This window comes from Eleutherodactylus coqui, chromosome 1, assembly GCF_035609145.1.
Source record: "Eleutherodactylus coqui strain aEleCoq1 chromosome 1, aEleCoq1.hap1, whole genome shotgun sequence".
Classification (NCBI taxonomy): Eukaryota; Metazoa; Chordata; class Amphibia; order Anura; family Eleutherodactylidae; genus Eleutherodactylus; species Eleutherodactylus coqui.
This window is the reverse complement of record NC_089837.1, coordinates 376,311,722-376,336,312: the sequence shown is the minus strand read 5'-3', so window position 1 is coordinate 376,336,312 and position 24,591 is coordinate 376,311,722. Positions and strand designations below refer to the sequence as shown.

At 42.0% G+C, this 24,591-nt stretch overlaps 1 protein-coding gene across 1 annotated transcript in view; it reads right to left on the bottom strand.

Annotated features, from left to right (window-relative positions):
* The window catches only part of MYH15 (myosin heavy chain 15), a 75,650-nt gene that overhangs the window by 33,409 nt on the left and 17,650 nt on the right, over positions 1-24,591 (bottom strand). The window contains exons 11-25 of the mRNA XM_066592764.1: positions 17,479-17,582; positions 17,220-17,358; positions 16,508-16,626; positions 15,398-15,547; positions 13,726-13,896; positions 13,423-13,602; positions 12,655-12,787; positions 10,440-10,507; positions 8,794-8,881; positions 8,588-8,705; positions 8,065-8,188; positions 5,904-6,040; positions 2,868-3,123; positions 654-896; positions 384-560 (exon numbers count right to left, since the gene is read on the bottom strand). Of these exons, the coding sequence (XP_066448861.1) occupies positions 384-560; positions 654-896; positions 2,868-3,123; positions 5,904-6,040; positions 8,065-8,188; positions 8,588-8,705; positions 8,794-8,881; positions 10,440-10,507; positions 12,655-12,787; positions 13,423-13,602; positions 13,726-13,896; positions 15,398-15,547; positions 16,508-16,626; positions 17,220-17,358; positions 17,479-17,582 (2,207 nt within the window). The remainder of the gene's footprint in view (positions 1-383; positions 561-653; positions 897-2,867; positions 3,124-5,903; positions 6,041-8,064; positions 8,189-8,587; positions 8,706-8,793; positions 8,882-10,439; positions 10,508-12,654; positions 12,788-13,422; positions 13,603-13,725; positions 13,897-15,397; positions 15,548-16,507; positions 16,627-17,219; positions 17,359-17,478; positions 17,583-24,591) is intronic.

The following is a 24,591-nucleotide window of genomic DNA, read 5'->3' as shown; positions in this document are numbered from 1 at the left end:
TGCTTCAATTAAGTACCTAGTACAGGGTGTGAATACTCGTGTCAATGCAAATGTTAGTTTTTAATTTTTTAAAACAATTATTAATATTTCTAACATTCTGTTCTCACTATGTCTTTATGAGTTATCGAGCGCAGAACTTTTAAAAATCTTTTTTTTAAATTGCACAAGGCCAAAACATAACAAAATGCAACTGCATATAAAATAAAAAACCTGGCAGAACTATCCAATTTGTCTCCTTTACACAAATTTCACAAAAATCATTGTCAACCCACAAATATTAATGGTGATTGTACTGTGCATACTTTTAATTTTTACATTTTACTGCATGAAATTATATATTGAAATAGTTATAGGCAAAGAGAAAATCTCAAATTTGATCTTACATCATCTACTTGCTGTTCTAGCTTCGATTTCAGCTTGGTCAGAGTGTTGACTTTGTCTTCTTCTGCTTGAAGGTCATCTAGAGTTTGCTGATGTGCCTCCTGTAAAGCTTTTTTCTCTTTAGTTAATTTGGTAATAGTATCATCCAGAGCAGCCATTTCCTCTGTTAAGTTTTTGACCTGCAAATAGGTTCGGAAAAACATTATTGCCATAGGAACCTGTCATTGCACACATTCTCATATGCTGCTGCAAAAACAGAATACAACATTTACCTTATTTTCTGTTGCATGTTTTTCCTTTTCTGCTTTAGCTAATGTTATTTCAAGATCATCAATATCTTTCTTAAGTTCTGAGCATTCGTCTTCCAGTTTTCTTTTCTTAGAAGTCAGCTCTGAGTTCATTTCTTCTTCGTCTTCTATGCGCTCAGTGAGATCTTTAATTTTGGCTTCCATTTGGATCTTAGTTTTAATCAATAGGTCACATCTTTCTTCAGCATCCGCCAGAGTGTCTTGTTCCTATCAGTAGGTTATATGGAGATTTTTAGAATTCACATGCAGTTTATAATATTTAGACAATATGTTTTCAAAATCAATTGTACCTAAACATTTAACACTATCACATTATTTAATCTGGTCATTGACTATTACAACTTCTATAGGTTAGAATAATTTACAAGGTTTTTTTTAAGTCTTGGTTTGGTACTAAACTGATATGTAATTGTTAGCAGTTGAATATTTGCTGACCTTTTGAATCACAGTATGATATACATCCTTGACACTTAGAAGTAAGAAAAAAATGTATGAAAATTGTTTGGCCAGCATAAGCTATTGTAGGTTGCACTATGTTAAGTATGTCAGACCTATATAACGTATGCTATTTAAGTTGAGTCAGGGATATTATTGCTGCTATTTACCATCTTGTGTTGAGATGGTCTTTGCTTTACTTTCCAGTAGATGATACTGTATGTTTAAAGGGGTTCTGTCATTAAAAAAAAAAATTCTATATTTACCTAATCCTCTGCCGTCAGTCTACTTACCAGATCTTCACCTCCCCCATCTTCTCCTGTCTCCTGCAGTCTAGGGGGGTCACTTCACCTTGAGCTGCCTGATTCTTCTCCTTCCTGTGAGGTCATGTACTTTGCCGGCAGCCTTCTGCCTGCCCGGCCATGTACCTTACGTCACAGCTCCCAGTCCAGCAGGGGGAGTGCCAATCTTCTTCAGAGATTGCTCATGTTAGCTGACTCTGAAATAGATTAGAATTCCTTCCTAGGCAGTGAATGCCACAGCACAGGGATGTGACCTTCACTGACCCTGCCGGAAGGAATGTGAGGAATGCCAGCTTCATAACAAGACAGCCGGCAAGAGGTGAGGTACCACTGGGGGCAATGCAGAAGCTCAGCCAGGAGAAGATGTGGTAAGGATTTTGACAGGAAAGAAATAGGTGAGTATAGAATTGACAAAACCCCTTTAAGTCTATAAAAATCAGTTTAGGAATAGTTTTTTCAACAGCAGTATGAGTACTAAATATTATGAATAACTGGAAGATAGTGAGGGTAGTTATTATGTAATGCTCTATTTGTATTCTGCGATTTAAAAATCATCATGATTCTCTTGATAAATTGTATCAGTATTAACATTTTCAAGTTTTATTTCAAAGATAAATTGAATTAAAAGTTTTACTCATTCCATTTTTTCTAGTGTACTCTGTTACCAATAAAGTGCATAACTATTGCAATTATGTCATCAAGCTATGTTACCATTCATGTGTTTACAGCTCTGTCATTTTATGTAGATGAAAATAAGACATTTGCAGTATGCATTACATGTGCTTTATAATTACCGTATATTCCGGCGTCTAAAGCGACGGTGTATAAGACGACCCCCCAACTGTTGCCTTATACGCCTGGAATACGGTGTAAAAAAAAAAAAAGCAGTACTCACCTCCCCCGGCATTCTGCGGCGCTGCTGCAGGCTGTCGCTCCCTCCTCGTCCCCGACAGAGCATTGCTTTCTGGATGCGGGGCTTGAGATCCCCGCCTCCAGAAAGCTAATGCTGTGATTGGCTAACACACGCGCTATCAGCCAATCACAGCCATTCAATGACATAATTGAATGGCTGTGATTGGCTAACTCACACGGGCTCAGCCAATCACAGCCATTCAATGATGTCATTGAATGGCTGTGATTGGCTGACAGCGCGAGAGTTAGCCATTCACAGCATTAGCTTTCTGGAGGCTGGGATTTCAAGCCCCGCATCCAGAAAGCAATACTCTGTCGGGGATGAGGAGGGAGCGATAGCCTGCAGCAGCGCCGCAGAACGCCCTGGGAGGTGAGTAATGTTTTTTATTTTTGACACTTTTTTTTTTAGTATAGCCGGCATATAAGACGACCCCTGACTGCAGAGCAGATTTTTCGGGGTTAAAAGGTCGTCTTATACACCGGAATATACGGTAATATTTATTGTGTGCGAGGCTTTATATGTTCTCACCGCTTGTAACTGAAGTGTTAGATCATTCTTCTCCTGCACTAACGTTACTTGTTTTTCCTCAAGTTCTTTCCTCCTGGCTTCTGATTTTTCAAGGGCCTCCTTTAGCTTGAGGAACTCTTCTTTCATGTTTGCCATTTCCTTCTCAGTTTCTGCAGACTTCAACAGAGGCTTAATCTTGAAGAAGAGCTTCATCCAAGGCCAGTTCTTAACAGTCATAAAAGCACGAATGTTCCACTGGATAACAAGCAGTGCATCCCTAACAAAACATATTATGTTTTACGAAATCAACTGTTGGAGAAAACTATTTGGAGAAATAGTGTGGTATCATAAATGCAAATGCTTGGTTACTATGAAACATATTATATGAGAAACATGATTATAAAGGAATAGTATACAAATCCTGTTTTGGTAGTTGAGTGCTTGGTAATATCTACAAAGATTATTTTGCTATGGTGGTTCAGAGGTGTAAGTGAATAACAATATTTCTTATAACTTAAGGGGCTTTTGAAGTGAGTTTTATTTTTCAACCAGTTTACTGTTGCATAGGCCTTGCTGTATAAGTTTTCAGACAGCTGACATCTACCTGCATTACCTGTGATCAGAGGCAATTAACTGTTTAGATGCTGTTATCAGTGTTGATAAGCAGTCAGAAGAATGGGCAGCCTACCGATGCCCCATCACTCTCTGTGGCACAATTGTGGGGGGCTGATGTGTTCACATGGCAGTCCATAGCCTAGTGCAGGCTACCAGGGCTGCCATCCATTACAGCCTGTGGCAGGGCTTAATAGACTAACATTGAAATGCACAATATACTGCTATACAGACGTTTCGCAGTATACTGTAGAAGGGGTCAAGTGATCGAAAATTCGAGTCCCCTGTGAGTACTAACAAAAAACAAAATAAGTTTAATAACATTTTTAAATATATTAACCCCTTCCCGCTCGTCCTGGGGAACGCGCGAGACCACATAAGATCCCGCGCTATCCCGCAGCGGGAGCCGGCTGTCAGTCACAGCCGGCGTCCCGCTGCAACAGCGGGGGGGCATCGGAGATGCGCCCCCCGCTGTTAACCCCTTCCCTGCCGCGATCTAAGTAGATCACGGCAGGGAAAGAGTTCACAGAGGGATCGCGCTCCCTCTGTGTCTCCGGCCGGCTCTCGCGATGTCATCGCGAGAGCCCGGCCTGTCACCATGGCAACAGGATGCCAGACACTGGCGTCCTGTATTGCCTGTGCCTATAATCGCTGTATAAGCGATAAGGCATGGCAGAGCAGTAGCTCTGCCATGCCTTACAACAGCGATCATCGGTACAGTGATGTAAGTCCCTCAGAGGGACTCAAATAGTATAAAAAAAAGAAAAGAAAAGTGTAAAAAAAAGAAAAATGTAAAAAAAAATGTAAAACCCCCCCTTTTTTTACGCTTTTTCTAATATTAGCATAAAAAATGGGGAAAAAAATTAAAACCCCACATATTGGGTATTGACACGTCCATAACGACGTGTACAAAAAGTTGAACATGCTTTTTATTTTGTACAACAAAAAGCGTAAAAAAAACGCTAAAAAACAGAGCCAAAATGCTAATTTTTAGCATTTTGCCTCCCGAAAAATGCAATAAAAGTGATCAAAAAAGCCGTACATTCCCCAAAATGATACCAATAAAAGCTGCAGCTCGTCTCGCAAAAAATAAGCCCTCATAGAGCTCCGTACATAGAAAAATAAAAAAGTTACAGGATTTTGAATGCAGCTATAGAGAAAAAATTTTTTTTTCCAAAAAAAGGGGGTTTTATTGCAAAAAAGTGTAAAAACCTGAAAAAAATATAACAATTTTGGTATCGTTGTTACTGTACTGACCCGCAGAAAAAAATTTGTGTGTCATGTATGCTGCATGATTAACGCTGTAAAAAAAAGAAAAAAAAATCTGTCAGAATTGATGCGTTTTCTCTCCCTGTTATCATTAAAAAAAAAAAAAAAAATTTTACGATATAGTCTATGTACCCGAAAGTGGCACCAATAAAAACTACAGCTCGCCACGCAAAAAACAAGTCCTTATACGGCCGCGTCCACGGAAAACTAAAACAGTTATGGCTTTTGAAAAATGGAGATGGAAAAATACCAAAAAATCTCTTGGTCCTCAACGCCAAAATAGGCCATGTCATTAAGGGGTTAAAACTAAGTGAATATTAAAAGTTAATATTTTCCTAATGCTCATATAAAAAAATAAACAGAATTTTTATTGCCATATCTGTAAAAGTCTGAAATATATAATTATTTAACCGAACAGCTTAAAAAAAATTGTGCTTTATTCGTCACCTTGTCTCCTAAAAAAAAAATGAACAAAGAGTGATCAAAAAGTTGTATATACCCAATAAGGGTATAAATAAAAACCACAGGTTGTCCCGTAAAAAGCAAGCCCACACAAAGCTCTACTGATGAAAAAATAAAAAAGTTATGGGTCACAGAATATGGCAACATAAAAGGTTTTTATTTTTGAAAAAAATAATAATACATAAAAAACGGATATAGTTGGTATTGCCACATTTGTATTGATCCACAGAATATTGTCATTTTTTCCTGTGCTGTGATCACAAAAAAAAAAACAATGGCAGAATTGTTTTTTTTGTTATTTCCTCACACTTAATACATTACACAGTACATTGGATAGTACTATTTAAAAATACATCTTGTCCCACGAAAGAACAAGTCCTCATATGGACATATCAACAGAAAAATAAGGTTATAGATCTTGAAAAAGGGGGATAAAAAAAGGAAAATTTGAGAAATTGCTGGTCTTTAAGTGGTAACAATACTGTATATATTTATATGTGGCAATTATAATATATAGTATGATTGTGATTAAATTTACTATAGGGTAACTAAAGAATGTTCATAGTAGATTACATAAAATCATCTGATGTGAATGGCATAAGTGTGGTGTAAAGAATATCAACCAAAGCTTTATCTTTAGTGTAGGTTAGCTGAGTACAATCAAATGTTTTTCATTTATTCATAGCTTTCTTGTCCATTTCCTAATTGTTTTACCTTCTTTCAAGAATCTTTTGGAATTCAATCCTCATTAGTTTTCCTCGGGCTCTTGCCTGGATCAGTGTGAGAATTTTAGCTAATCTTTCATCTCGCATTTCTTCAAGATGTCCTAGAAGACCAGCTTTGAAAAATACCTAGTGAACACGTAGGTATGTTATATTTAACAAAATTGTGCTCTGTTAATGTGCTCTATTATCACTAGCTGGCATAAAATGTGAAGAATACATTGATAGGAATGGCAGACTTGGTCATCACTATATTTTATTTTTTGTGATATTGCCTATTCTGATCAGTTTAAAATTCACAATTAAGGGGCTTCCTTAAATTGAAAAATATAGTACATAAAAATTCATCCCCTAGGTTATACTCTAAGACACAGGTGTAAAACACAAGGCCCGCGGGCCAAATCCGGCCTGCCGCCTCATTTTGTGTGGCCCGTGGTGTGCTGACGGCCACTCACCATTGAAGCGATTACCAACTGAGGTGCCGCAGCTCCCCATTGGTAATTTCACTGGCAGTGCTGATACCGGCGCACACTCTGAAGTTAGTGTGCAGCTGGGATCCTCCTCCCCTGAGTCCTCTGCTCCTCAGTTCCACAGGAGAGAGGGGAAGGGAGGAAGCGTTCAGAGGCTACACACCGACGTCAGTGTGCACCCGGACTCAGTGCAAGCAGAGGGGGAGCGGCGCTGACAGCAAGGAGGAGGTAAGTATATGGGTTGAGGGAACTATTATAACTGTGAGGTTAATAATATTACTGAGGGGAGTTAATATTGCTATGGGGGTTAATATTACTGAGGGGAATAATATTATTACTGAGGGCGGTTAATATTATTACTGAGGGGGGTTAATAATATTAATGAGGGGAGGTAATAATATTACTAAGAGGGGTTAATATTGCTGTGGGGGTTAATATTATTACCGAGGGGGTTAATAATATTAATGAGAGAAGTTAATAATATTAATAAGGGGGGTAAATATTGAGGGGGTTAATATTACTACTGGGGCCACTGTAGGGATTGCTATTACTACTGGGGCCACAGTGGGGGTTTCTATTACTACTGGGGCCACTGTGGGGGTCGCTATTACTATTGGGGTCACTGTGGGGGTCGCTATTATTACTGGGGCCACTGTGGGGGTCGCTATTACTACTGGGGCCGCTGTGGGGTACCCTATTACTACTGGGGTCAATATTATTACTGGGGTCACTATGAGAGTCACTAATTTACTGGGGCCACTATGAGAGTCATTACTACTACTGGGGCGACTATAGGAGACACTATTACTACTGATGCCACTGTGGGGGTCACTATTACTATTGGAGCAACTTTAGTTTGACATGTATTTTAAGAGTTTAATTTAATTTTCTCTTATCACTATAGAACTACATGTTATACATGCTGTACAAAAGCATATAAACCCTCCAAGCATATTGATCATTCTATAAACGCTAGAGTATATATAAGATTAGGCAATTTCACTTTTTCAAATAAGTTATGTGTTAAATAATATTAATAAGGGGGGTAAATATTTAGGGGGGTTAATATTACTACTGGGGCCACTGTAGGGATTGCTATTACTACTGGGGCCACAGTGGGGGTTGCTATTACTATTGGGGCCACTGTGGGGGTCGCAATTACTACTGGGGCCACTGTGGGGGTCGCTATTACTACTGGGGCCACTGTGGGGGTCGCTATTACTACTGGGGCCACTGTGGGGTACCCTATTACTACTGGGGTCACTATGGGGGTCAATATTATTACTGGGGCCACTATGAGAGTCACTATTTTACTGGGGCCACTATGAGAGTCATTACTACTACTGGGGCCACTATAGGAGACACTATTACTACTGATGCCACTGTGGGGGTCACTATTACTACTGGAGCAACTTTAGTTTGACATGTATTTTAAGAGTTTAATTCAATTTTCTCTTATCACTATAGAACCACATGTTATACTTGCTGTACAAAAGCATACAAACCCTCCAAGCATATTGATCATTCCATAAACGCTAGAATATATATATAAGATTAGGCAATTTCACTTTTTCAAATAAGTTATGTGTTAAAGTACAGAAATAATTTGAGGATCGGCAACAAAAAATGGTTATTCCCAGTACAAAATGTTAGGTTTCTTTTATAAACTAAAATTTTAACAACCTTTGTATGCCCAAATCGATACTGATTGTGATCAATGTCTAAAGTTCCCAAGAGTTTTTCAGAGGCTTTCCTACTGTCCACAAATTTGTCCTCTGGAATGGCGCTAGGATTCAGAATGCGGTACCTAACAAAGCAAATCACTAAGTTAGCTAGTTGACGTTAAACAAGTGATACCTCTAGATTTCATGTAGCTTGCATAAAGATTAAATCTAATAAAATAATACTTTTCCTACCAATTAGTGTAAATGATCAAGTTCTTTTCATTGTCTTGTCATTCTGGTAGCTGAGATTACAGTTTTGCTACTTTTGTAACTGAGTTCTCTTTGTGGTGTTGAACTGAAACTGAGGTTTGGTTCTATGTCTATACTCAAACATAGCAGTTTATATATATTATTATATATAATATATTTTTATGAATATATTACTTCATGTATCATAATAAAAAGTATCTACATTTAAACCATGGCTATTGGTATTTAATTAGTTCACATTATTTAGGGATTCTGTATGAGTGATAATGCACCTTTGTTTGAAATCAGCGTACAAAACTCTGTTTGGAAATCCTTTGCGGCAAATACGTATTCCCTCTAAGACACCATTGCAACGGAGCTGATGAAGAACCAGGTATGGGTCCATAGCACCTAACATAAAAGACAGTTTACATTCATACTTTCAAAGCATTATCATTTAAAACATTGATATACAGCTTCAAATGATATGGGAAATTACCTGGAGTCTTGGTTTCATTGGGAATGATGCAGCGCACAAAATGTGGTGCTGTTGATCTAAGATTGGTCATTAGTTTGTTCAGATTTTCCTGAAGTAAAATAATTTATGTTAATAAAAAATGAACTGGTGACTTTCTGGGATAATATGTCAGGTTTTGTAATAAAAAAAATATACCAGGTACCGACGAAGAATTTGTTTAGATAGAGAAAGACCTCAAAGTGGTTGTATAGGAGTATCAGAAAATGGCTGCCATTTATGCAGCCTGCGGAAACCTGTCCTAGGATGGCAGAGCCTACTGCCGCACTGTTTAGACCAGTGTACATTCCCCCATCCTTAGATGGGTTTCCATAGGCTGCATGGACATCAGCTATTTTGTAGCAGTCTTGGACAACCACTTTTAAACTTACCATCTGGAAACAACCTGAAAACACTGCTTTTTCTAGAGAGAGGACACTTACTAGAACCCCAAAGTTAAACTTATCTGGTCCCCTCTATTACAAAGATTATTATTCCCTGTACTGGTTTCCAGGCAGCTCATGACAACGTGTGCTTGAGATGTGAACAGGGAGCCATAGTTGAAATGCCTCCTCTCTAAAAGCCCCAATAGATCTCCAGAATGGCGGGTACCAGGTTAGTATAACTTTGAGGCTGGGGTGAGGTAAGCACCTTCCCTCATTTTCAGTTTTTACCTGAGTAGACACTTTAATTAAAATTTGCAGACATATTTTTGGACAGATATATCTGCAACATCATTTTTGTGGCGTTCCATCCAACATTCTGGTGCTGTTCAAATCCATTCTAAACTCTGCTATCCCATTAATCCTCCTCTCCCCTAGCTTTCCCCTCTGTTAATCCACACACTGTATACCCATTGTCCAGAAAATCCAATTAAAATATTATCAGTGACATACAAGGCTATCCGCAACCTGTCCCCCCCATACATCTCTAACATAATATCCAGATACCTCCCCACATGTAATCTCCAGTCCTTGCAAGACCTCCTTTTCTATTGTCCTCTAGTCTGCTCCTCACATAGTCTTCAAGATTTCTCCCTTATGTCACCTATAATGTTGAACTCACTACCCCAACATATCAAACTCTTCACCACCTTGGAAAGCTTCAAAGCGAACCTGAAAACCCACCTCTTCAATCTACAATAACCCTACTGCCACCACTATATGAGTAGTTTCTACCCTAACCTACTGCCCCCTTCTCCTTTGCCTTGCAGACTGTAAGATCTCATAGGCAGAGTCCTCTCCCAGTGAATCAGTTTATAACTCATATTTTTCATGTTTATTCTTACTTTTTTCATATGTAATATATTTAAACACCTGCTTTTCTATGTCTTTCAGAGTCCTGAAATTAATGATCTTTTAAAATAAATAATACTATATTATCTCTATAGTACAAACTGCATGAAATGCAGTTTTATTGACTGTGACGAGGGCATCTCTTGCAAGGTAGGATAAAACAATTCTAAACATTATAAATGATAGATCATTCAGTATATTTGTACTATCATTCAATAAAATAACAATTTTGAGCCATTTGTTCCCGAAATATCAGAAAAGGTGGGATAGGCAGGGCATTCTCTTCAGTTGTGATAAACCCAGTATATAAAGCTATGAAAGTAAAAAGAACATTACTTTGTGCATAGAGGACACAGTTTGGAATGAGGCTCCTTTCTTGCGCTTCTTTTCTCCACCTTGGTCGGCTGTAAATTAAAGCAATATTGGGTTAAAAATGTGACTAATTCCAGAACTAAGATAACACCCGTCTGAATTTAGGCAGTTAAAAAGTCCTTTCCTATAATCCAACTTGTAACAATCTACAGGGTTATTACAAATGATCTTGCCAATTTGAAACCCTCATAACTCACATTTAATGACATTCAGATGCATTTGATATCAACGGAAACAGAAAATCAAAAACTTTCATTTAGTAAAACTGTCTAGGAAAGACTGTCCTTGTTGCCCATCAACCAATCACAGTGCAGCTTTCATTTCTCAAGCTTCTGAGGTCAAATAAAAGCTGTACTGTCATTGGTTGCTGGGGGCAACAAGGTAGATACTTACTGGTAGATAGTTTTGCTAAATGGGGCCCAAAAAGTTTTTTTTTGCAATAGTCATTGCCAGGGGGATATGGATAGACAGGAGGGCATTTTGTGTCCTTGGTTTACACGTCTACCAGTCTGTTATTAGTGTGCAATGTCAGTTTTGAATTTTGATAAAAAAAAGTTTGATAAAGATCCATCTAGTGGGCACACAATTCATAATTAGTACTCCAGTTTTAAGAAAAAAATTGCATCTGCAAGCGAAAGTCATTGTTTTGTTTACCAGTAAGTGTGAAAATAGTGGAGCATGTCTGTGCAAGGTTCACACAAAGTCCTCAAGCCACAGATCATATTGCAAACCTGCAGTGGATTATGCAGAGAAGGTGCACATATATCAGAAGGACATGTACTTGTGCTTCATAGACTACAGCAAAGCATTCAACTGCACTGAACACAACAAGCTGTGGAAATGTATGAAGCAAGTGGGCATCCCAGAACATCTCGGAGAATTGATACGATCACTTTATGAGAACCAGGAAGCCACAGTACGGACAGAATTCAGCAAACTGACTCGTTTGAGATTGAGAAAGGTGTCCGACAAGCCTGCATTCTATCACCTTCCCTGATCAATTTGTATGGCGAAACAATCATGAGATGATGCATCCTGGACGAATCAATAATTGGCGTGAAAATCAGTGGGAGAAACATCAACAACTTTTTGACATGTCAATGATACAATGTTGCTCGCAGAAAGTACAAAGGATCTGGAATATCTGATCCGAAGAGTTAAAGAAGAAAGTGAACACATGGGGCTGTACCTTAACATAAAGAAAACTAAGGTAATGATGACAAGTAAGGGGACAGTCAATGTAAAAATCCACAGTAGGTGAAAAATTTCCTCTTCCTTGGATCCAAGATTGACAGTAATGGAGAATCAGAACCAGAAATTAATCCAAGAATTGCACTTGACCATAGTTCAATGCAAGGAATGGCAAGGATATGGATGAACATAGGTATTAGCATTGCCACAAAGATTCAAATGATAAATGCAATTGTGTTCCCAATCTCCATATATGCATGCGAAGGTTGGACACTCAGGAAGGCAGTTAGAAGGAAAATTGATGCTTTGAACTACCGTTATGGGGCTGGAGAAGACTGTTGTATATACCATGGTTGGCAATGTTCACCAACTAGATGGTCGTAGAACGTATCAAACCAAAAATATCGCTAGAGGGCAAAATCACCAAACAGCGGCTCTCATACTTTGGACATATCCTGTGAGCCAATTCTCTGCAAACAACACTAATGCTCGGTTCAATTGGTGGGTCACAAAGAAGAAGACACAAAGAACACGCTGGCTGGACGCAATCAAGGCGGATACAAGCATGCTCATGGAAGAACTGAAAGAAGAGGTCAAGGATAGAAAAGCATAAAGAACGATGATCCATAAAGTGACCAAAAGTCAGCCTAGACTGAACGGATATTCATAATTTATAGATAAATGACATTACTACCTTACGCATCAAGCATAAATTAGCTGGCATCTATATATTTCTCTACATATATGATAGTTAGTATACTATATGTAATTAGATGATAATATGAGTATATTATAAGGAGAAAGCCATGAAGCATAAAATGCAACTTTAAATGTTTAGAACTTATTTGAATTAGTGCATAATTTCAAGTGTTTCCTATGATTGAGGATAATTTATGTACCTCTACTTCTGTAAATATGGAGATACTGTTAAATATTATGCCTTTATATTACATAAATAATTCTTGGTAAGAACTACACATGTACTAACCACTGTCCGAGCTGATATAGTTTTCAAAGAGACAGCCCAGAAGTTTGTTTGATGACTTTTGGAAGAGTTGCACCACGGTTTCATTAAGTGGATCTTTATTTTTTTCCAGCCAACCCATAATGTTATAAGGAACCTACAGGTGAAGAACAAATAAAAATACAATCTATAGATGGTGCTATGATGCCACTATATGTATGGACAGTTATTATGTAGACCAGAGGTCCCGAACTTTTTATAATTTCCAAGCCACATTCAAATAAGAGTGATGGTCAGGAGCCACATTCAACTCAAAAACTGAGAAGCAAAATTTTTAGGTTAGGTTTTTTATGGCAACTTTTGGAGCAACACACATTAAGCAGCTGAAGATTGCACTATTATATAGGTAAATATGGTCATGTTGCAAATTACTGCAACCTGACAATTGCAAGAAATTGAAACTTGATGGATTCTTTGTGCTTGTTGGGTTGTGGTAATTTTCGAGTTGCGACATGACCACATTCACTTACATTAGAGTGTAATGTATCAAAGCTATATTGGAAAGTCACTGTGTAGCCCTAGCTTAAATGTGGAGAAACAAGAGATTGCGAAATTTGAAATATTTACTGAAATTTGACAATCCAAATTGGCACGGTTTTGTGGTTAGGACATGTTTGCAATAATGAGAAATAACAGTACATATGGTCAGAAATCAGGACTGCCATGGTGGACCACACACCAAAGACCATGTGGCTCCCCAGTGATGTAGATTATTAACACTGGGTTACTTACCACTCCAGCATAATGCACAAGCTCAAAATGAGCCTCATACTTTCTCTTCTTGTCAGGTCTTGGCTTTTGAAAATTGGGTGATTTTCCAAGGTGGTTATCATAAAGCTTAGATTTAAATGTAATCTCTGTAGCTTTGGGAAACATGCACTCCTCTTCAAGAATTGACAAAATCCCCATAGGCTATAATATAAAAGATACAAAATGATTTTAGATAATGTATGCAATGGCTCAATACAAAATCATTAAATAGAATTAATATAAAGCATTATTATAAAATAATGAGCAATTATAAAATATTATTACCTTTTCAATCAAGTCAATGCAGGCTTGTAAGTCAAGGCCAAAGTCAATGAACTCCCACTCAATGCCCTCTTTCTTATATTCCTCTTGTTCCAGCACAAACATGTGATGGTTGAAAAACTGTTGCAGCTTTTCATTTGTAAAATTGATGCAAAGTTGTTCAAAGCTGTTATACTGTATAAATATGAGGAATTGCATTTTACTACATTTATTTACATATGTGTATATTGAGATTCATAATGCTCACGTTAGAATACATTTACTAAAACTGCTGAAATGTTATGGAATTTAGACCTGTATAATCTCTGATTTTTTTACATCAGCTTTCAGAACTATTAAACAAGTACTGAGGTGTTTATATTCAGAACAGTTTGTAGATGTGGTTTAAGGAGTACTATAACTCGGTTAACAACAATTTACAAATTCTACCTTCAAGGGTTTATTAGACTTTGAACGATTGATAACCTATCATCACATCAGAATAGCTCATCAATAGTTGATCAGTATGTATTAAATTCAATGGGAACAGTGGTGGCATGGAATAAGTCATCAATAGATCAAAGCTGGACAACTACAGATGAGCGAGTAGTGCCTTAGCCGAGTATCTCATCTCTAAAGATTCGGGGGCCGGCGAGTGGCGGGGGAGAGCAGGGAGGAACGGAGGGGAGATCTCCCTCTCCCTCCCTCCCGCCCGCTCAACCCCGCAACTCACCTGTCACCGGCGCCGGCCCCCGAATCTTTAGAGAAGAGCAAAGAGATACTCGGCTAAGGCACTACTCGCTCAAGTAATGTGCCTTAGCGAGTATACTCGCTCATCTCTATGGAGAACCCCTACAAAGGGGTATTCTCAGAATAACAATTTATTACTAGAGATGAGAGAGCGTACTCGGCCACGCCCCTTTTTCACCCGAGCGCTGCGATTTTCGAGTACTTCCGTACTCGGGCGAAAAGATTCGGGGGCGCCGTGGGTGAGTGGGGGGTTGCAGCAGGGAGTGGGGGGGAGAGGGAGAGAGAGAGGGCTCCCCCCTGTTCCCCGCTGCTACCCCCCCGCTCCGCCACGCCTCCCGGTGCTCGATCGAGTAATTACTCGAAACGAGTAGGTTCGCTCATCTGTATTTATTACCTGTTATGTGAATGGGTGATAAGTTGTCATTCTGTAAATCCACCTTTAACATTACATTTCATCTAATTTATGTGGGCCTTGAATAACTAACAAGTATACTAATTAATACCATGAAAATAATAATCCATTCATTAATGGCAAATATATTTAAATTATATTTTAATTCTGTCATTCTGTCTTCACCCCCCAAAAAAACCAAATAGAAACAAAGAATTCTCTAAAATATAATACTTATTTATCCCTTGCTGTTATTAATCTAAACTTGCAGGGGAAATGAAGCAGCACAATACGTGGCACCTATTTTAAAAACTCTGGGCTGTTTGTGTAATGCATATATGAGTTATGTAGCGACTATTCTCGTGGCCTCTACCAACTGCTCCGAATTCCATTTAGGGAACATTAGGGAAAGGTTCAGGATCAGGATAACCAATTTCCGGGCTTGTCCCAGGAAGCTAAACTACTAAAAACATAATAGGGCAATTATTAATTATGGGTGTATAGCCTTTTACTTTTTAAAGTACTCAGTATAGCTTTTTAGAATACAGGGCTTACATCAAAAATTTCAAATCCAGCGATGTCAAGCACACCAATGAAGAACTGCCTGGGTAACTTTGTATCCAGTGTTTTGTTTATACGGACGACGAGCCACTTAAACATTCGGTCATAAATTCCTTTAGCCAATGCACCAACTGCATAAACAACCTATGAAAAAAAAATTAGAAAACTAAACATGAAAATAATAATTGTCAAGGTCAGGGTAGGGAAAACTTGTATGAGGCTCATACTAACAACACTGCCAAGAACAGGGGTCTTGGAAGTCTTCGTAAGACTAGAGTGGTAGTCAAAAATATGGAACTTCACTCCATTTATTGCAGTGGGACTGCTGGAGATAGCCAAGTGTTTGAACTCAGCTATCTCAGGCAGTCCGACTGAAATGAATGGAGTAGGAACGTGGATTCTCAACCACTGCTCCATGCATGTGTGGACCTTCAGTACCCCAATTCTTGGGATCAGTGAGGGTAATAGCAGTCAGATCCCCCCAATCAGAAAGTTATTCCCTATCCTCTAGGTAGGAGATAACATTTAATTCTGGCATAACCCTTTTAATCTTTGTATAACAAAAACAGAGGCCTGATGGCTATAAAAAATAATCAATATGTAATTTTTGACCACTTTAGATGAAAAAATAAAGTTCAAGGATGGACAGTTACGTTAACATTATTTGCTATAACTTCCTTTTCTGTTCTTTGCAGAAATGCACATTTTAAGAATAACATAATTAGTGTATACTTACAGTTACACTTTAAATTATAGTAAGTTGCTGCATGTGTATTAAAGGGATTTTCAAAGATTACCATACTAATGGCCTTTCCTTGGAATTAGCTATCAATATCTAATAGGTGGGGGCGCAACACTCAGCAGCTCCCCTCCTAATCAAGTGTTTGAAGGGGCGAAATTGCTTGGGTGAGTACTGAGGCCTTTTTATTGCTCATATTGCTCTATACACCTACAAAGCAATATTTAACAGCAAACCCACATTGATCGGATGTTGAGGCCTTACCTAAGGATAGGCTATCAATACTATAATACTGGAAAAACCTGCTTACACTGATGTACAATGCATAGATCATGCATGTCTACTGTTTTATTTGGTGTTCTTACCTGTGCTACAGTTTGTCCTTTGGTCACATACTCATTGCCCACCTTTACTCTGGGATGCAGCAGTCCCTTTACCAAGTCAGAGGAGCTGATGCCCATCAAATAAGCAGCTTTATCCGTATCTAAAATAAAATATAGCATTCTTAGTTGACATTTTTATACCATTATCAACCAGAACACAAATTTTGTTACTTATTTCCAAAAAAAGCCATCCTCTAAATTACAGATACTTTTAAAATTGGTTACAACTCGAATCAAGTACATTCGTTTCTTCCATTTTTTTTGCTAATAGAAATATCTATGACTTGCTACCAAGTTATATATACATTTTGGAACAGACTAGACATTAGTGTTGACTATTACTATAAAATGTGATAAGTAACAAATTAAATCCTATTCACATTTGGAAACATGTACAAGTTAGTCCGTTTTCTATAATACCGCCAAATCTGTCAGCTCAAACTAGTCTATACATTCTACAGCAAGTAGTTTTGGACATTTATATATGTACACTAGCCCTCACACAATGTATAGTAAAACTTCTAAAGTTTTACCTGATGATGTAGACCATGGTTTTATTTCCCTTATATTCTATGAATACCAGCATCTCCTTTAAGAAACCCGGGACCCTCGTCAATTACCTATCCTGAAGATGAGTCATCAGTAGTGTGAAGCTAGACAATCCCTTAAATTTTTCCCTGCATGGTGAACTTACTTTCAGTGCCGTCAGCCTCTGCTTGTTCCTCCCTTTGTTTCTGCTTGAATTTCATATTTCCAAAATGCATTATGGCACCTGTCAATTTATAGGCTCCATACTTTTCCTCAGATATAAATCCCAATATATCAAATGCTTGCTGTGGAAATTTATACAAAAGGATCAAACATTATTTGAAGACTCAGTTCAGATACCAAGGCGCTATGTTTTCTAATTCAATTTTTGTAAAGGTTTTCCCATTTGGAATGTCAGTACTTACGTCAGTTGCAACTAATTCTTCACAATCATCTAAGTTATCCACTGTAACAACACCTTGTGAGCTAAAGTGGAAATCATAAGGGTTGGTGCTCACTAAGAGCATATCTACAAAAACAGAAAAACAACAGTGAGGATTAACACTAAAGTAGAGGTAAATGTTAGCCTAGCTAACGTTCTTTTCCGTGTCTTACTATTGATCTACCTCAGGATAGGTCATCATTAGTTGATTAGCAGAAGTAGGGACCACTCGGGACCCCAGCAATTAGCTATTATCAAGTCTGCTACCGTGTTTCCCTGGAAATGAGACCTATCCTAAAAATAAGCCCTAGTCTGATTTTTCTGGATTTTCAAAGAGGCTTGAAATAGCCCTACCCCTAAAATAAGCCATAGTTGCACCACATTAAAAAAAAAAGGGGGGGGGGGGGAACATTACCTAGCAGGCTCGGTCCGGGTCCCTCCTGCTACTCTCCAGAGTTACGGCACAGTTTCTGCAGTCCTCGGCCGCTCGTACAACATCACTTCCTGGTTACGAGATTCATAAATCCCGACTCCAGGAAGTGATGGCAGTGGTTGGTTCTTTGACCGCTGCTCAGCCAATCAATGCAGTGCTCGATTAACCAATCATGGCCATCGCATTGGTTCATCGAGCAGCGGTGGAAGAAACAATCAACAGCCATCGCGTTGTGAAGGCAGCATTTATGAATTGGCTGAGCCGTGCCAGAGATCTGGGGAGCAGCAGGAAGGACCTGGACCAAGCCTGCTAGGTAAGTATAATCAGACCTCGATGAAAATAAAACCTAGTGTCTCTTTTGGGGCAAAAATTAATATAAGACAGCGTCTTATTTTCGGGGGAACACTGCATTGCAACAGCCGGGGTTAGTAATGTTGGCACACTACAGATTGAATGCAACGGGAGTTGCACCTGCATTACTACCCCAAACTGCTGCAATGTAGGCAGAGCTTAGCCCCAGAAAACCCTTTTAGGGCTGCGTTTACCTGTGATGGATTTTTGTGCGGATCCACACCAAAATCTACACCATTTAGTGAAGTCTGCTGTGGATTTTGGTGCTGTTGAAATCTGCAGAAAATCCACCACGTGTTAACGCACCCTGATGATAAGTGCTCTCACCTATGCTATTCTAGGCAATCCTAGGCAATATGTCTAGCAAATAAACCCAGTGCAACAACATTAAAGCTAAAAAGTGTAGCGCTATGCTAATTTTTAATATATATATTCATATTTATTTTTTGAAATGGTGATTATTTTAGGCTATATCCATGAACTTATCCTTAAATATTTTGTTTACATTATACAGAGAGAAGGGTGGAGACTGCTGACTATAAAAATTACATTCTAAATCCATATTTGTTCTATATGACAATATGCTTTATCCAGTTTCAATAATGAGGGAACAATCGTGACCAATTTAATGTGTCCCCTTTCCCTATAGGCTTAATGTGCATTGAAATAACCATTAATAACCATTTAAACTTAGTATTAAAAACACACAATTCTTAGCTATAATATATTTTTTACCTAATTATTACCATGAGAGCAGATCATTCTGATAAGCTATAATCCTGTTATTTTGTGAAGGCTTTAATCCTTTCCAATCCAATTAGTATCCTGGTTTTCCTTGGGGGCTTACTCTTTTGCTGCTGTTATATAATGGCGCTATATGCTGGCTAAAGCCAGTACAGCATGAGGTGACACATTGGATAGGCTACGACAGCAGAGAAGCTGGCAATATACAATAAGAGAACCCCGACGGACGTCTTCCAACATCAGAGCTGTACAGCCTTAAATCATAATTAGAGATGAGCGAACACCAAAATGTTCGGGTGTTCGTTATTAGAAACGAACTTCCCGCGATGTTCGAGGGTTCGTTTCGAATAACGAACCCCATTGAAGTCAATGGGCGACCAGAACATTTTTGTATTTCGCCGATGCTCGCTAAGGTTTTCATGTGTGAAAATCTGGGCAATTCAAGAAAGTGATGGGAACGACACAGCAACGGATAGGGCAGGCGAGGGGCTACATGTTGGGCTGCATCTCAAGTTCACAGGTCCCACTATTAAGCCAGAATACCGGCAAGAGTGGGCCCCCCCCCCCTCCCAACAACTTTTACTTCTGAAAAGCCATCATTAGCATGGCATACCTTTGCTAAGCACCACACTACCTCCAACAAAGCACAATCACCGCCTGCATGACACTCCACTGCCACTTCTACTGGGTTACATGCTGCCCAACCGCCCCCCCCCCCACAGCGCACACCAAAGTGTCCCTGCGCAGCCTTCAGCTGCCCTCATGCCACACCACCCTCATGTCTATTTAGAAGTGCGTCTGCCATGACGAGGGACCGCAGGCACACACTGCACAGGGTTGGCACGGCTAGGCAGCGACCCTCTTTAAAAGGGGCGGGGCGATAGCCCACAATGCTGTACAGAAGCAATGAGAAATAGAATCCTGTGCCACCGCCATCAGGAGCTGCACACGTGGGTATAGCAATGGGGAACCTATGTGCCACACACTATTCATTCTGTCAAGGTGTCTGCATGCCCCAGTTAGACCGGGCTTTCTAATTCATAGACACAGGCAGGTACAACTCCCTATTGTGAAGTCCCTGTCGACCGACAGCATGGGTGGCTCCCTGGAACCCACCGGCGGTACACAGAAATATCCCATTGCATTGCCCAACACAGCTGAGGTAGTAATGTCGTGCGTAATACAGGTGGGCTTCGGCCCACACTGCATGCCCCAGTCAGACTGGGGTTCTTTACAAGTGGAAACAGATGCATTTATAATTCCCTGTGGACCCACTGCCTGGGTGGGTGCCAGGAAGCCACCGGCGGTACATAGAAATATCCCATTGCATTGCCCAACACAGCTGAGGTAACGTCAGCTGGAATGCAGGTGGGCTAAAAATTAATTTGATTACACTGTAGGCGAGGGCCCACAAAAATTGCTGTATCAACAGTACTAATGTACATCCCAAAAATTGGCCATGGCCAGCCAAGAGGGCAGGTGAAACCCATTAATCGCTTTGGTTAATGTGGCTTAAGTGGTAACTAGGCCTGGAGGCAGCCCAGTGTAACGAAAAATTGGCTCAAGCTACAGTTCCAACGCTTTTAAGCGCATTGAAACTTATAAAAATTGTTCAGAAAAATTATTTGAGTGAGCCTTGTGGCCCTAAGAAAAATTGCCCGTTCAGCGTGATTACGTGAGGTTTCAGGAGAAGGAGCAGGAGGAGGAGGAGGAATATTAGACACAGATTGATGAAGCAGAAATGTCCCCGTTTTGGATGGTGAGAGAGAACGTAGCTTCCATCCGCGGGTGCAGCCTACGTATTGCTTACGTATCGCTGCTGTCCGCTGGTGGAGAACAGAAGTCTGGGGAAATCCAGCCTTTGTTCATCTTGATGAGTGTTAGCCTGTCGGCACTGTTGGTTGACAAGCGGCTACGCTTATCTGTGATGATTCCCCCAGCCGCACTAAACACCCTCTCCGACAAGACGCTAGCCGCAGGACAAGCAAGCACCTCCAGGGCATACAGCGCTAGTTCAGGCCACGTGTCCAGCTTCGACACCCAGTAGTTGTAGGGGGCAGAGGCGTCACCGAGGATGGTCGTGCGATCGGCTACGTACTCCCTCACCATCCTTTTACAGTGCTCCCGCCGACTCAGCCTTGACTGGGGAGCGGTGACACAGTCTTGGTGGGGAGCCATAAAGCTGGCCAGGCCCTTAAAGACTGTTGCACTGCCTGGGATGTACATGCTGCTCGATCTCCGCATCTCCCCTGCTACCTTGCCCTCGGTACTGCGCCTTCTGCCACTAGCGCTGTCGGCTGGGAATTTTACCATCAGCTTGTCCGCAAGGGTCCTGTGGTATAGCAACACTCTCGAACCCCTTTCCTCTTCGGGAATGAGAGTGGGCAGGTTCTCCTTATAGCATGGGTCGAGCAGTGTGTACACCCAGTAATCCGTTGTGGCCAGAATGCGTGCAACGCGAGGGTCACGAGAAAGGCATCCTAACATGAAGTCAGCCATGTGTGCCAGGGTACCAGTACGCAACACATGGCTGTCTTCACTAGGAAGATCACTTTCAGGATCCTCCTCCTCCTCCTCCTCCTCAGGCCATACACGCTGAAAGGATGACAGGCAATCAGCCGGTGTACCGTCAGCAGCAGGCCAAGCTGTCTCTTCCCCCTCCTCCTCATCCTCCTCATGCTCCTCCTCCTCCTCCTGTACGCGCTGAGAAATAGACAGGAGGGTGCCCTGACTATCCAGCGGCATACTGTCTTCCCCCGCCCCCGTTTCCGAGCGCAAAGCAGCTGCCTTTATGGTTTGCAGGGAATTTCTCAAGATGCATAGCAGAGGAATGGTGACGCTAATGATTGTAGCATCGCCGCTCACCACCTGGGTAGACTCCTCAAAATTACCAAGGACATGGCAGATGTCTGCCAACCAGGCCCACTCTTCTGAAAGGAATTGAGGAGGCTGACTCCCACTGCGCCGCCCATGTTGGAGTTGGTATTCGACTATAGCTCTACGTTGTTCATAGAGCCTGGCCAACATGTGGAGCGTAGAGTTCCACCGTGTGGGCACGTCGCACAGCAGTCGGTGCACTGGCAGCTTAAAGTGATGTTGCAGGGTGCGCAGGGTGGCAGCGTCCGTGTGGGACTTGCGGAAATGTGCGCAGAGCCGGCGCGCCTTTACGAGCAGGTCTGACAAGCGTGGGTAGCTTTTCAGAAAGCGCTGAACCACCAAATTAAAGACGTGGGCCAGGCATGGCACGTGCGTGAGGCTGCCGAGCTGCAGAGCCGCCACCAGGTTACGGCCGTTGTCACACACGACCATGCCCGGTTGGAGGCTCAGCGGCGCAAGCCAGCGGTCGGTCTGCTGTGTCAGACCCTGCAGCAGTTCGTGGGCCGTGTGCCTCTTATCGCCTAAGCTGAGTAGTTTCAGCACGGCCTGCTGACGCTTGCCCACCGCTGTGCTGCCACACCGCGCGACACCGACTGCTGGCGACATGCTGCTGCTAACACATCTTGATTGCGAGACAGAGGAGGAGGAGGAGGGTGGTTTAGTGGAGGAAGCATACACCTCCGCAGATACCACCACCGAGCTGGGGCCCGCAATTCTGGGGGTGGGTAGGACGTGAGCGGTCCCAGGCTCTGACTCTGTCCCAGCCTCCACTAAATTCACCCAATGTGCCGTCAGGGAGATGTAGTGGCCCTGCCCGCCTGTGCTTGTCCACGTGTCCGTTGTTAAGTGGACCGTGGCAGTAACCGCGTTGGTGAGGGCGCGTACAATGTTGCGGGAGACGTGGTCGTGCAGGGCTGGGACGGCACATCGGGAAAAGTAGTGGCGACTGGGAACTGAGTAGCGCGGGGCCGCCGCCTCCATGATACTTTTGAAGGACTCCGTTTCCACAACCCTATACGGCAGCATCTCAAGGCTGATGAATTTTGCTATGCGGACGGTTAACGTTTGAGCGTGCGGGTGCGTGGCGGCGTACTTGCGCTTGCGCTCCAACAGTTGCGTAAGCGACGGCTGGACGGTGCGCTGAACTACACTGCTGGATGGGGCCGAGGACAGCGGAGATGAGGGTGTGGGTGCAGGCCATGAGGTGGTAGTGTCTGTGTCCTGAGAGGGGGGTTGCATCTCAGTGGCAGGTTGGGGCACAGGGGGAGAGGCAGGGGTGCAAACCGGAGGCGCTGAACGGCCTTCGTCCCACCTTGTGGGGTGCTTGGCCATCATATGTCTGCGCATGGTGGTGGTGGTGAGGCTGTTGGTGTTGGCTCCCCGGCTGAGCTTTGCGCGACAAAGGTTGCACACCACTGTTCGTCGGTCGTCAGGCGTCTCTGTGAAAAACTGCCAGACCTTAGAGCACCTCGGCCTCTGCAGGGTGGCATGGCGCGAGGGGGCGCTTTGGGAAACAGTTGGTGGATTATTCGGTCTGGCCCTGCCTCTACCCCTGGCCACCGCACTGCCTCTTGCAACCTGCCCTGCTGATGCCCTTGACTCCCCCTCTGAAGACCTGTCCTCCTGAATAAGCGTTGCACACCAGGTGGGGTCAGTCACCTCATCGTCCTGCTGCTCTTCCTCCGAATCCTCTGTGCGCTGCTCCCTCGGACTTACTGCCCTTACTACTACCTCACTGCAAGACAACTGTGTCTGATCGTCATCGTCCTCCTCACCCACAGAAAGTTGTTGAGACAGTTGGCGGAAGTCCCCAGCCTCTTCCCTCGGACCCCGGGAACTTTCGAATGGTTGGGCATCAGTGACGATAAACTCCTCTGGTGGGAGAGGAACCGCTGCTGCCCAATCTAAGCAGGGGCCCGAGAACAGTTCCTGGGAGTGTTCCCGCTCCTGAGCAGGTGTCATTGTAGTGGAGTGAGGAGGCTGGGAGGAAGGAGGAGCAGCAGACAGAGGATTCGGATTTGCAGCAGTGGACGGCGCAGAACTGCGTGTTAACGATAGGTTGCTCGAAGCACTTTCTGCCATCCAGGACAGGACCTGCTCACACTGCTCATTTTCTAATAACCATCTCCCGCGTGGACCCATTAATTGGGCGATGAATGTGGGGACGCCAGAAACGTGCCTCTCTCCTAATCGCGCAGCAGTCGGCTGCGACACACCTGGATCAGGAGCTCGGCCTGTGCCCACACCCTGACTTGGCCTTCCGCGTCCTCGGCCGCGTCCACGTCCTCTAGGCCTACCCCTACCCCTCAGCATGCTGTATTACCAGTGATTTGATTTCACAGGCAGGAAATAAATTGGCGCAAGACTGCAGCCAAATATAATTTTTTCCGTTTTTTGAAAACGAAAGGCCCCACTGCCTTTAGTGAATGAATAATCTAAGTTTAATAACTGTGCTGTGTCCCTGCTAATGTGTCACAGAACGTGAGGGTAGCAGAGTTATTAACTCTGGCAGAGCAGGTATTTTTTTTCCCAATTAAGGAAAGCAAATGGCGAAGCCAGGAGTAAAACGTAGCTGGGTGCGTCTGATTTTTAAACGTTGCACACGCAGCCGACACGTGTCCACCGCCCTTAGGACGGACAGAGGCAGGACAAATACAATTATTTTCAGTTTTTTCCCACCAAAAGGCAGCA